Source organism: Panulirus ornatus, chromosome 59 (assembly GCF_036320965.1).
Source record: "Panulirus ornatus isolate Po-2019 chromosome 59, ASM3632096v1, whole genome shotgun sequence".
Classification (NCBI taxonomy): Eukaryota; Metazoa; Arthropoda; class Malacostraca; order Decapoda; family Palinuridae; genus Panulirus; species Panulirus ornatus.
In genome coordinates, this window is record NC_092282.1 from 2,592,366 (window position 1) to 2,606,292 (window position 13,927).

General features: G+C 38.8%; 1 protein-coding gene across 5 annotated transcripts in view; it reads left to right on the forward strand.

Moving 5' to 3' along the window:
• LOC139767223 (CDAN1-interacting nuclease 1) overlaps positions 1–13,927 on the forward strand; it is a 30,632-nt gene that overhangs the window by 7,637 nt on the left and 9,068 nt on the right. For all 5 annotated transcript variants that reach the window (XM_071696362.1, XM_071696359.1, XM_071696358.1 and 2 more), the window contains exons 3-6: positions 1,616–1,726; positions 3,985–4,121; positions 8,373–8,452; positions 12,911–12,960. In XM_071696362.1, the coding sequence (XP_071552463.1) occupies positions 1,616–1,726; positions 3,985–4,121; positions 8,373–8,452; positions 12,911–12,960 (378 nt within the window). The remainder of the gene's footprint in view (positions 1–1,615; positions 1,727–3,984; positions 4,122–8,372; positions 8,453–12,910; positions 12,961–13,927) is intronic.

Sequence of the window (13,927 nt, forward strand, 5' to 3'; positions counted from 1 at the left end):
TACATCTCAATATACACATATATATACACACACAGACATATACATATATACACATGTACATAATTCATACTGTCTGCCTTTATTTATTCCCATTGCCACCCCGCCATACATGGAATAACAACCCCCTCCCCCCCTCATGTGTGCGAGGTAGTGCTAGGAAAAGACGACAAAGGCCCCATTCGTTCACACTCAGTCTCTAGCTGTCATGTAATAATGCACTGAAACCACAGCTCCCTTTCCACATCCAGGCCCCACAGAACTTTCCATGGTTTACCCCAGACGCTTCACATGCCCTGGTTCAATCCATTGACAGCATGTCGACCCCGGTATACCACATCGTTCCAATTCACTCTATTCCTTGCACGCCTTTCACCCTCCTGCATGTTCAGGCCCTGATCACTCAAAATCTTATTCACTCCATCTTTCCACATATATATATATATATATATATATGTATATTCCAGGTTTTAGCTTCAGATTACAAAGTTTTAGAATTTGTATTTAGATTTTGGTTAGACTTAGTAATATCCTGCATACTTTTTATCTGACGCTCAGATATGAAGATGATATGTGGCTTTATATATGTGCTGTATTCATATATTGTGTAATAGGTCCCAAATATTGCTGTGGAATTTTAGGAAAGCATGCTGAGTTTTTATCAGTATTTGTGATTGTATTTGCAGCATAATATCACAGTACTCTTTCAAAGGAAATATGTGTGTGGCCATTTGGCACGAGGCTTTAGAGAATTCAGTGATGAGCTTCCCAAACTATGTTAGATTTACATGAAATTGATGGTTGATCTTTTCATCTATAGCAGCTAGGCTTGCAGATGGAGCTGAATTGTGTATTCATATGTCTTTCTCTGTGTTCAGGGTAAAATTTGTGACCACTTGCTGTGCTAAGTTATATTTTATGGTACTCAGTGAAATTTCCTACTTGTTCACTTCACAGTCTTTCTCTGTGTTCAGGGTAAAATTTGTGACCACTTGCTGTGCTAAGTAATATTTTATGGTACTCAGTGAAATTTCCTACTTGTTCACTTCACAGTTAAGGCTCAAAATGTCTAGTAAATTATGCACACCTACATCAGTCCATATTTATGTCTTATATTGTTGTCTTCATATTCATATTCTGAAGATCGATTTAAAATCCTTTGGTATGCTTGATCAAACTGTATATCAATTAAAACTTGATCAGACTGTATCTTTCATAGATCATTTTCTCAGGCTGGTCATAAAGTATTTGTATTTACCTCTTGCATCTGTTTAAAGGACCTCTAGATTTGATGTTTTTATTTTCCGTTGAAGCTTATCTTAAATTATTAAAGAAATGGGGTTGATATTATTAAGAGCCATTTCATTTTTTAGTATGGTATCAAGCTTAACCTTAACCTTGACTTGCAAAATCACACTGCTGGATTTTTTTGTTTCCTTTGTCACTGTTAAATTGAGATATGTTTAGATATCAGAATGCACAAGTGACTGTGGCATTGTAAGAGACTAAGTCTTATGGGACATTGCTTTCCATTTATCCCTCCTTCTTATTAATCATATACATGTGCATGTACATCATTTTATTTCATGGTATAGCACTTTCTTTTATTTTCTTACAGAATTAAGAAGAATACACTGCGAAGCATATGCACCCAGGAAATGCAGAAAAAAGTGAAAAAGAAATTCCATCACATTAATGCCTCAGAAAGGGCTAAGGAGATATTCTTCAGGTAATTCTGTTACGTGTCTTAATATTGCAGCTCAAAATCTTGTCATTCTCAGCAAGATTTTGGTTTATAAACTTATATTTCTTATATATCACTCCTAGATGGATATTAGCTTATATAGTACTGGAAATCTGTCAGTATGTAATGAGTTATTTGTAATTAATTATTTATACTGTATGGGGAGGGAGTTTCATACTCCTAGGGCCCTATCTCTTGGATGTACCTAAGCATTGGTCAGATATATGCAAACCCTGTGCTAGACTTACCCTATGCTAGTGGCTTGTTAAGGGTGAGACTAAAGGCTAAGAAGCAGCACTGGAGTTTTTTAGTTATGGAGACTGTTGCCGTGGCCACCCCTTTGAGGGAGTTCCAAATGGAAAAGGAGACAGAGATATAGATAGGTAGATAGACCTGATAAAACTCTGCCCGTGTAATCTGTTTATGATATTATGCTACATTCTCCCACCTACCTATTTGTGCTGTCCGTTTTGTACTGTTGTGGAATTGATGAAGACAGGGTTTTCTTGTTGAAGGCAAAACTTATTCATGAATAAGTCTGCCACCTTGAGAGCTGGTTTTGTTTTGTATTTGGCAGATATTTTTCTTGAGAGGATGATATCCTGTCTTTGTGGTATTTATAGTTATAGTTATGATAATTTTGCATTTTTGATCCTGGAAGGTAGACACATTACCTTACCAATTTGGTTGTAGGGATGAATATTTTGAACTTTCCTTGACAATTCAGATAATAATCTTATATCAGTTCTGGGGCTACAAGGGAACTTGCTATATCAGCTCTATATGTCTAATATTGTATTCCATTTTTTTTAAGCAAAGTAGTTTAAACTGCATAAAGAGTTTTGGTGACTTCTAACATCAATATTAGCCCAATTGTCTTGGATTTTGGAGGAATTTCTCTACTTTAAGTGATAGATGAGAAGAATGGCTAGAATATTGACATTATGTACAACCATTGGGCCCTTTTTGTTGTGGCTGTGCAGATTTGAGGCTGCACTTCATGTGGTAGCAGGGTAGGGTGGGTTTCTCTGGACAGGAAGGTCCCTGATGGCTAAGTAGTCTTTTCATTGGACAGTGGTACAGCCACACAGAATGTGATATCACTCACTTCCAGGCAGAATCTAGGTACAGCAGTGACTTTCAAAGATCACTTTGTTTATTTGACATTTATTTCAGTATTGTAGTGTAAGTGTAATGATAATGTTTTCTGAATCCTACAGTTCGTATCTGTAAGTAATAATAATCTTATCACTGAGCTTGCCATTTTTATCCTCCAAGGTTGAGAATTGTAACCTTTTGAAGGTAAAGTAGTTAATGGATGATTTATTTCAGTGTTTAAGTGTGAGCATAATGATAATGTTTAATTTTGCTCATTTGTAGAATACATATCATTGTATGTTAAAGGCTGAGTGCCATGGATAGGGAAAATATTTTATAAAGTAATTGTTCTCATGTTAGTTTAGTAAACATACGCTTATTGGAAAAAGGTGCTCTGGGAAAGCCAGCACCTCTCTAAGACCTCAACATGAGAATTATATCCTAGATGGTCATATTCAGGAGATAGTGACTTGAGATATTTATTAAATGCACGATATCTTAGGATTTTTCTCTCGTGTGGTGAAGGTTCAAGTGAGAAATGTAGCTCAAGATAGCAGTAAGATTCTGAAAAGCATGTTTTTGAGGTTACTTATTTGCTCCTCTTGAGTACCAAGTCCTTCTTCTTTTCAAAGAGTCTGGTTCACCTATGATGACCCTGAAGGATGTGAGACTAACCATGTAGGTGGCTAAGTTGGAAAAATTGGGCAGTATTATACCATGGATAGGTATGGGGGTACAGCTTGAGCAGTTGATTACAGCAGTGCTTTTGATGAGTTTGTTATACTGCTCATCAGTACACATTACTGTTAATATTTTCTTGCATTAAGTACAACTGTGACTTTTGTTGAGTTGGTGTACCTCATTAATGTCAACCATATGAGTTTTACAGATTTTTAGAACTACAGGATGATGGGTGAGGACTGTAGCTCAAAAATATGCTTTTCACTGGTTTGAAATTGACTTTTTTGTTACAGTGTTTTTTGATCCATTTCTGGTAAAATTGTTCGAAATATTTTGAAGTATAATTAGAAATAGGATGTTTCTTTCCTAAGTGCTGAGATGCTCTGTACATTTGCAGATTGAGTTACACTAGGCAGACCTCTGTAATACATTTTCTCTCTTCATTCTCAGTTATATTGTTGCAGTTACTTGTCATCTGCTGAATTTGGCAAGACTCCAGGTATCTTGGTGAGAATGGCACAAGAAATGGATTACTCGCCTGCCATGTTAGCCAAATTAGTTGTGGAGCAGCATCTTCTTACAAGCTGTCCCAGTATCTCAGGTAGCCCAGCAGTTATGTAGAATACTTTCATCAGTACATTTGTATCAGTTGTTGGATTTTTATGATCAAGTAAAGGATGCAAATGAGACAGTTATGCATCTGAAGAATTAATAGTGATTGAAGATTGTGTTGTTAATATTAGGAGCACATGAGGTTATTATCATTAATTGACTGATTTGAATGAAAATAGCAAAGTGAAAAGCCACCTATTGAAAAAAGTTAGGCAAGGAATTTCATGAAAATCAATAAGATATATTTTGAGATATTCATTTTTAAGAAAAATTAAAAAGATTTTGAATGGATTGAGCAAAATATCAAGGATTATTTTCCCTTGAATACATAAAACTTAAACTTCAAAAAGATATCCTCTCAATTCCCATGATAACTTTAAGAAAAATGAAATAGTTTATGAAAAAAAATAAGACTTGAGATATTAGGATAGAAATGAAAATATGAAAAACTAAAGAAAATAAAGATATATAAATCATGCAAACTATTTTTGAATGAATGGGGATAATAATGATTCCTGAGAATCAGAATCAGCAGATAAACTATCTGGTTCTTTTTGAATTATTCAAAGCTGAAAAAAGAGAATACTGTATTTCTTTCAAATTTAGATTTTCTTGTTTGTGTACAGTCTCACTCATATAGTGATTGATGTCACACATATTGCTCTGGCTTTTATTTTATATTAACCTTTAAGTACTGGGAGTCTTCATGTGAAGCGCTATGTTTTGTTGGCTTTGTTGAGTCCCATTGCCAATATTTTAACATTGGTTGTTACTGAATTTAGGTGGAGCAAGGGGGTTTTAGGAAAGATAAGGGACATATGGATCAGGTATTTGTGGTGAGAATGACTATGGAAAAGTATCTAGTGAAATTTAAGAAGCTGTATGCAGCCTTTATGACATAATTGAGTGGAATGCTTTATGAGATGCATCAAGGATACATTGTGCAGGGGACAATTGTTTGATGGTGTGAAAGCCTTTTGTATAGGAGCAAATGCATGTGTAAGAGTGGTTGAAGAGTTGAGTGAAATTTTGGTATAGATGTGCGTGTGAGGCAGGGCTATGTGATGTAATGTGGATTTTTAACATATACATGGATGATAGAGATGCTCTGTGGAAGGTATTAAGAATATATGGTATGGGAGGCAAGTTGTTAGAAGCAGTGAAAAGTTTTTATCGAGGATGTAAGGCATGTGTACGTGTAGGAAGAGAGGAAAGTGATTGGTTTTCAGTGAATGTAGGTTTGCGGCAGGGGTGTGTGATGTCTCCATGGTTGTTTAATTTGTTTATGGATGGGGTTGTTAGGGAGGTGAATGCAAGAGTTTTGGAAAGAGGGGCAAGTATGAAGTCTGTTGGGGATGAGAGAGCTTGGGAAGTGAGTCAGTTGTTGTTCGCTGATGATACAGCGCTGGCGGCTGATTCATGTGAGAAACTGCAGAAGCTGGTGACTGAGTTTGGTAAAGTGTGTGAAAGAAGAAAGTTAAGAGTAAATGTGAATAAGAGCAAGGTTATTAGGTACAGTAGGGTTGAGGGTCAAGTCAATTGGGAGGTGAGTTTGAATAGAGAAAAACTGGAGGAAGTGAAGTGTTTTAGATATCTGGGAGTGGATCTGGCAGCGGATGGAACCATGGAAGCGGAGGTGGATCATAGGATGGGGGAGGGGGCGAAAATTCTGGGAGCCTTGAAGAATGTGTGGAAGTCGAGAACATTATCTCGGAAAGCAAAAATGGGTATGTTTGAAGGAATAGTGGTTCCAACAATGTTGTATGGTTGCGAGGCATGGGCTATGGATAGAGTTGTGCGCAGGAGGATGGATGTGCTGGAAATGAGATGTTTGAGGACACTGTGTGGTGTGAGGTGGTTTGATCGAGTAAGTAACGTAAGGGTAAGAGAGATGTGTGGAAATAAAAAGAGCGTGGTTGAGAGAGCAGAAGAGGGTGTTTTGAAATGGTTCGGGCACATGGAGAGAATGAGTGAGGAAAGATTGACCAAGAGAATATATGTGTCGGAGGTGGAGGGAACGAGGAGAAGAGGGAGACCAAATTGGAGGTGGAAAGATGGAGTGAAAAAGATTTTGTGTGATCGCGGCCTGAACATGCAGGAGGGTGAAAGGAGGGCAAGGAATAGAGTGAATTGGATCGATGTGGTATACCGGGGTTGACATGCTGTCAGTGGATTGAATCAAGGCATGTGAAGCGTCTGGGGTAAACCATGGAAAGCTGTGTAGGTATGTATATTTGCGTGTGTGGACGTATGTATATACATGTGTATGGGGGTGGGTTGGGCCATTTCTTTCGTCTGTTTCCTTGCGCTACCTCGCAAACGCGGGAGACAGCGACAAAGCAAAAAAAAAAAAAAAAAAAACATGGATGAAATGATAAGAGAAATGAAAGCAAAACTGAGGAAAAGAGGAGTAAAGATGGAGGGTGATCATGAGGTATGATGGCTAGTGATAAGCCTGTGTGTGGATGATAGTGTTGTTTGCTGATAGTGATGAGGAGTTGCAGAAGGTTGCACATGCATTTTATGATGTGTGTAAGCATAGACAGTTGAAAGTAAAAGCAAGTAAAAGTTAGATAATGGTATTTGAAAGGAAATACAGTGAAAGTATAGATTTTGCAAAGCCCTATGAGTAAGGGAAGAGAGTATACTAAACTGTATACCCCATTTCATGGCCATCATAGGTGAAAGAAAAATAGGATACAAAAAAGAGTAGTGAAATAATCAGAGTTTCGTAGGAGTTATTAAACCTGACTTTTAAAAGTACAAACTTAAAGGAAGAGGGGAAGATAAGGAGGAAGAAAGTTCTGTAGCATGATTTTTTTCAGAGGAGTGGTTTTCATATTGGTCAGTCCTTGTGTAACAGGTCTCCGAACAGAAACTATGGAAAGCAGCACCGAGGTGCAAGTCTTGGTAACAGGGACACATGCAGACAGCTCTTGAGAACAGTGGCCAAAATGATATGTGTATGACAGGGAGGGGGTAGCAATACTGTAGCATGCAGAGAGGGATGGTTAGAGAGAGGTTATTCCTGGAGAAGGTTTTTAATTCCATTCTGGTGGATAAAGTGATGGCGGAAGGGCTACCTCAAATATTTGAGCAGTTCTCTTTATTGGGGTGAATAATAAGACCCTTATAGATATGAGACAGCTGTTCACAAGAAAATTAATTATGGCACCTGTTCAACACCCACAGCTTTTAAAGGAAACAGATTTTGTAATGTCAGTTTTGTGGGATTTCGTGGATGTAGAGGTTATGTTATGCCCAACATATTTACATTAATACAGGGGTAATTTGTGACTTTTTAAAACTAAAGAGAGAAGTGGAAAAGATATAGGTAGAAAATGTGTTTTAGTGCATTTTATATTTAACCAGGTTTGCCCATTGTGTAAATATTATAAGGCTCTTGCTCGCAAAATGCAATAGCTTTTCCATGGAAGATGAGAGAAATTATTAGCTTGAAAACATAAGTTTCGTAATTATTTTGTTCATAAGTAGGATGATATCTAGATGTCAGCAGTATAAATTTTTTTTTTTGTACCTTCAGGGTTCATGAAAATGTATGGAATTTACTTTTATGATCATTCCAAGGGGGGTGGATTTATTGCATGCCCGCAACACAGTTTGTGCTGTGATAATCTCCATTGTAAGTTTAGAAGTCTAGAATTTTTTTAGAAATTTTTGTGATTATTTCTTTCTTATCCTTGAATTATCATATAAGCTAATTTTTGCAGTGATTGTGCTAGGTAATCGAGAATAAAGGTTGAAACTTCTCTTAAGGATAATGGCCCGTTAGTTTTGCTAGTCTCATCTGGATTAGCCATGTTGACACCTTGAAGGAGCATGTTGAATGATTTTAATGAAAATTTTTTTACTTGGAGTTTTGTAGAGAAATTCTTGGGACATTTAACATGTCATTGCGCCCACTCCTCATAGTTACCTTTAGCCAGGGAAGATTATGGTCACATGAGCAGGGTATTTCAATTAAGTCATAATTTATTTAGTTTTGGGTTTAATTGAGTTAGTTACTCCTTTGTTGTGATCATAATGATCATCCTATATTCTTGTAGTGTATCCCTTCCCCTTAGGTTGAGTGTTTTTGGCATCACAAAAAAGTCAGATCAGTTTTGATTAGGAAAATTATCTTGGAAGTTCAGAATTGTTTTTTTCACTTATATACAAGGCTAATGAGATATCCTGCATTTATCTCTCATGCAGCTAATGGATTGGTTTCCATTTTCAGTGAGCAAGTCCCAAGTAAATGCGCTCTTGCGAGACACCACACTAATAGAGGACAGGGACCTCAGTTTTGAAGTGTACCTTGTAAGTATTTTGTAAATTCATCTATCCCTGGGAATAGGGGAGAAAGAATACTTCCCACTTATTCCCTATGTGTCGTAGAAGGTGACTAAAAGGGAAGGGAGCGGGGATCTGGAAATCCTCCCCCTCTCATTTTTTTTTTTTTTTTTTTTTCCAAAAGAAGGAACAGAGAAGGGGGCCAGGTGAGGATATTCCCTCAAAGGTCCAGTCCTCTGTTCTTAATGCTACCTTGCTAACATGGGAAATGGCGAATAGTATAAAAGAAAGAATATATATGTATTTTTATAAGTATTCGCCATTTCCTGTGCTAGCGAGGTAGTGTTAAGAACAGAGGACTGAGCCTTAGAGGGAATGTCCTCTCTTGACCCCCTTCTCTGTTACTTCTTTTGGAAAATTATAAACGTGAGTGGAGGATTTCCAGCCCCCCGCTCCCTCCCCTTTTAGTCGCCTTCTCCGACATGCAGGGAATACATGAGAAGTATTCTTTCTCCCCTATCCCCATGGGGTAAACCATGGAAAGTTCTATGGGGCCTGGATGTGGAAAGGGAGCTGTGGTTTCGGTGCATTATTACATGACAGCTAGAGACTGAGTGTGAACGAATGGGGCCTTTGTTGTCTTTTCCTAGCACTACCTCGCATACATGAGGGGGGAGGGGGTTGTTATTCCATGTGTGGCGAGGTGGCGATGGGAATGAATAAAGGCAGACAGTATGAATTATGTGCATGTGTATATATGTATATGTCTGTGTGTGTATATATATGTATACATTGAGATGTATAGGTATGTATATTTGCATGTGTGGACGTGTATGTATATACATGTGTATGTGGGTGGGTTGGGCCATCCTTTCGTCTGTTTCCTTGTGCTACCTCGCTAACGCGGGAGACAGCGACAAAGCAAAATAAATATTTATTTATTTATTTATTTTGCTTTGTCGCTGTCTCCCGCGTTTGCGAGGTAGCGCAAGGGAACAGACGAAAGAAATGGCACAACCCACCCCCATACACAATGCACACACACACATGCCCACACACGCAAATATACATACCTCTACATCTCAGTGTACACATATATATACACACACAGACACATACATATATACCCCTGCACGCAATTCACACTGCCTGCCCCTATTCTTTCCCATCGCCACCTCGCCACACATGGAATACCATCCCCCTCCCCCCTCATGTGTGCGAGGTAGCACTAGGAAAAGACAACAAAGGCCCCATTCGTTCACACTCAGTCTCCAGCTGTCACGCAATAATGCCTGAAACCACAGCTCCCTTTCCACATCCAGGCCCCACACAACTTTCCATGGGTTACCCCAGACGCTTCACATGCCTTGATTCAATCCACTGACAGCACGTCAACCCCGGTATACCACATCGATCCAATTCACTCTATTCCTTGCCCGCCTTTCACCCTCCTGCATGTTCAGGCCCCGATCACAAAATCTTTTTCACTCCATCTTTCCACCTCCAATTTGGTCTCCCACTTCTCGTCGTTCCCTCCACCTCCGACACATATATCCTCTTGGTCAGTCTTTCCTCACTCATTCTCTCCATGTGCCCAAACCATTTCAAAACACCCTCTTCTGCTCTCTCAACCACGCTCTTTTTATTTCCACACATCTCTCTTACCCTTACATTACTTACTCAATCAAACCACCTCACACCACACATTGTCCTCAAACATCTCATTTCCAGCACATCCACCCTCCTGCGCACAACTCTATCCATAGCCCACGCCTCGCAACCATACAACATTGTTGGAACCACTATTCCTTCAAACATACCCATTTTTGCTTTCCGAGATAATGTTCTCGACTTCCACACATTCTTCAAGGCTCCCATGATTTTTGCCCCCTCCCCCACCCTATGATTCACTTCCGCTTCCATGGTTCCATCCGCTGTTAGATCCACTCCCAGATAACTAAAACACTTTACTTCCTCCACTTTTTCTCCATTCAAACTTACCTCCCAATTGACTTGACCCTCAACCCTACTGTACCTAATAACCTTGCTCTTATTCACATTTACTCTTAACTTTCTTCTTTCACACACTTTACCAAACTCAGTCACCAGCTTCTGCAGTTTCTCACATGAATCAGCCACCAGCGCTGTATCATCAGCGAACAACAACTGACTCACTTCCCAAGCTCTCTCATCCACAACAGACTTCATACTTGCCCCTCTTTCCAAAACTCTTGCATTCACCTCCATAACAACCCCATCCATAAACAAATTAAACAACCATGGAGACATCACACACCCCTGCCGCAAACCAACATTCACTGAGAACCAATCACTTTCCTCTCTTCCTACACGTACACATGCCTTACATCCTCGATAAAAACTTTTCACTGCTTCTAACAACTTGCCTCCCACACCATATATTCTCAATACCTTCCACAGAGCATCTCTATCAACTCTATCATATGCCTTCTCCAGATCCATAAATGCTACATACAAATCCATTTGCTTTTCTAAGTATTTCTCACATACATTTTTCAAAGCAAACACCTGATCCACACATCCTCTACCACTTCTGAAACCACACTGCTCTTCCCCAATCTGATGCTCTGTACATGCCTTCACCCTCTCAATCAGTACCCTCCCATATAATTTACCAGGAATACTCAACAAACTTATACCTCTGTAATTTGAGCACTCACTCTTATCCCCTTTGCCTTTGTACAATGGCACTATGCACGCATTCCGCCAATCCTCAGGCACCTCACCATGAGTCATACATACATTAAATAACCTTACCAACCAGTCAACAATACAGTCACCCCCTTTTTTAATAAATTCCACTGCAATACCATCCAAACCTGCTGCCTTGCCGGCTTTTATCTTCCGCAAAGCTTTTACTACCTCTTCTCTGTTTACAAAATCATTTTCCCTAACCCTCTCACTTTGCACACCACCTCGACCAAAACACCCTATATCTGCCACTCTATCATCAAACACATTCAACAAACCTTCAAAATACTCACTCCATCTCCTTCTCACATCACCACTACTTGTTATCACCTCCCCATTTGCGCCCTTCACTGAAGTTCCCATTTGCTCCCTTGTCTTATGCACTTTATTTACTTCCTTTCAGAACATCTTTTTATCCTCCCTAAAATTTAATGATACTCTCTCACCCCCAATAAATAAATAAAATATGTATATTTTTTTCTTTTTTTTTTTTCATACTATTCGCCATTTCCCGCCTCAGCGAGGTAGCGTTAAGAACAGAGGACTGGGCCTCTGAGGGAATATCCTCACCCGGCCCCCTTCTTTGTTCCTTCCTTTGGGGAAAAAAAAAAAAGGGGGAAGATTTCCAGCCCCCGCTTCCTTCCCTTTTAGTCGCCTTCTACGACACGCAGGAAATACATGGGAAGTATTCTTTCTCCCCTATCCCCATATATATATATGTGTATATTTTTTTTTCTATTTTCCACTGCTGTGAGATAATTTGACTCTGAGCGTTGTGGTTTGTTTTGAATTGTATGCTTCCCAAATACTATTAGGTACTGAAGAATGTTAATTATTCTTAGAACATTCATTTGTATGAAAGGTAAGGAGAAAGCTGGAGAGAAGTAGGAATGAGAGTAAATAGGTATACATGTTACTGGTACAGGGAACAAGGAAAAGAGGGAAATCAAGGAAGAGGTAGAGGGATGGAGTGAAAGATATTTTGATGGTTTGTGGCTTGAACATGCAGGAGGGAGTGAGGCATGTAAGGGATACAGTGAATTGAAGTGATGTGGTGCACAGGGATTAACATGCTGTCAGAGAGCTGAATCAGGGTATATGAAGTAGACAGGAGAAACCATGGAATGGTTGGTGGGGCCTGGATATGGGGTTCTGGTTTTAGTGCATGATACTTGGCAGCTAGAGTGTGGATGTGAATGTATAAGACCATTTTTTTCATCAGTTCCTGGTGCTATATGCTAATGCAGGAAATGACCAGCTTATATCTCCTGTGTTGTGGAAGGCAGCTGAGAAAGGCAGATGATGGGGTCTGGAAATCCTCCTTCCCTGCGTTGTATTCCAAAAGAAGGAATAGAAGAGAGAGCCAGGCAAGGTTTTTTCTTTAGTGCTCATTATCCTGTTCCTGGCACTACCTTGCTCATGACGGAAATAGCAAACACATATGATGGGGAGAAATTTTTTCTATACCTGATTGTTTCTGCCTAAGTGTGGTAGCAGTGCTTGGATTTGGGAGAGTGTTAAGAGGAAATAAAGGAATTAACGTGCAGTCCAAGTACCAGAGGAGATTTGGAGGAAGAAACTTCATTTAGCTGCATTCCATCTTTAGTAATGACATAAATTTGGACCCAGAATTCTATGATTAGAGTGTGATATGTAAAAGAAGCACTGTAGATTGGTCATTGTGTAGAATGGTTGCTTCTCTAATGGTCACCATTATAGTATATTGATTTTGTATTTTTTGTTTATTTCCATTAGTGTTTGCTGGAAGATGATGCTTACGGACCATTTGCTGACAGCATAAAGCAGTAAGTACCTCATGATCTTTTCAGCCCTATGCTCTTAAAATTTGATTTATTCTGTGGACTCATTACATTTGCAATACCTGATTTTACCCAACATGCACTTCCATTTTTGTTTTTTATTTATTAGCATAAGTTTTGTTGCAATGATCCTTGTAATTCAAGATGAGGGATTTATTTAACAGTTCTACAGTCATGCTAGTAGAGTAGTTGCTTTAGTTTTATGTAAGAAATTCAGCGACTGACATGCAAAAAGATTGTATATGTAAGGGAAGAAGTCTATTTGCATAGATAAGGGGTTGAGTAAGAATAAGACCAGGCAAAAATATGAAGTAGATTAGGATTGGCTGTAGTTTCAGAATGAGCATATGAGACTGCTTGGCAAGTTTAAAGTGTGCTTATAATGTAAGTATAGGCAAGGAAACTATACTCTAGGTAAAGAAAATATGATATGGAAATTGGCCACAGATGAAAATTTAAACTTTTTTGCTTTAGAGTTACACCATTTTGATGCAGAGGTGGTAAGAGTTGCAAATGTTACTCAGGATATAATGAGTTTGGCTTGCTCATGCATTTGTAAAAATAACAATGCTGACTTTTTAAGATTGGTGCTGAGGTATTGGTCTGCATTCTCTTATAAGATGCATTCATATCTTGTAAGATGATTTAATTTTTAGAGTCATTCAGGAGTGGAATTGCTGTGTTTGCTTTTGTCTTCCTTATACTAATGTAACCCTCTTGTCAGGATAATTTTTTGTGACATACCTTTCTAGATAGTATGAAACGAGTTGCCGAGTATCCCACTGTTCAAATTTTTAATCCCTAAGGAACTCTTCATTGCATTCTAATCATAGCCTCTTTTCTGTTTTTTAAGTTTCTTCCAGACAGACTAAACAGCTGTTTTTAGATGTTAGGGGAGCCTTATACACACCTTTTCCATAACCACTGGTGGCCACTTTTTTCTTTTTTTTTT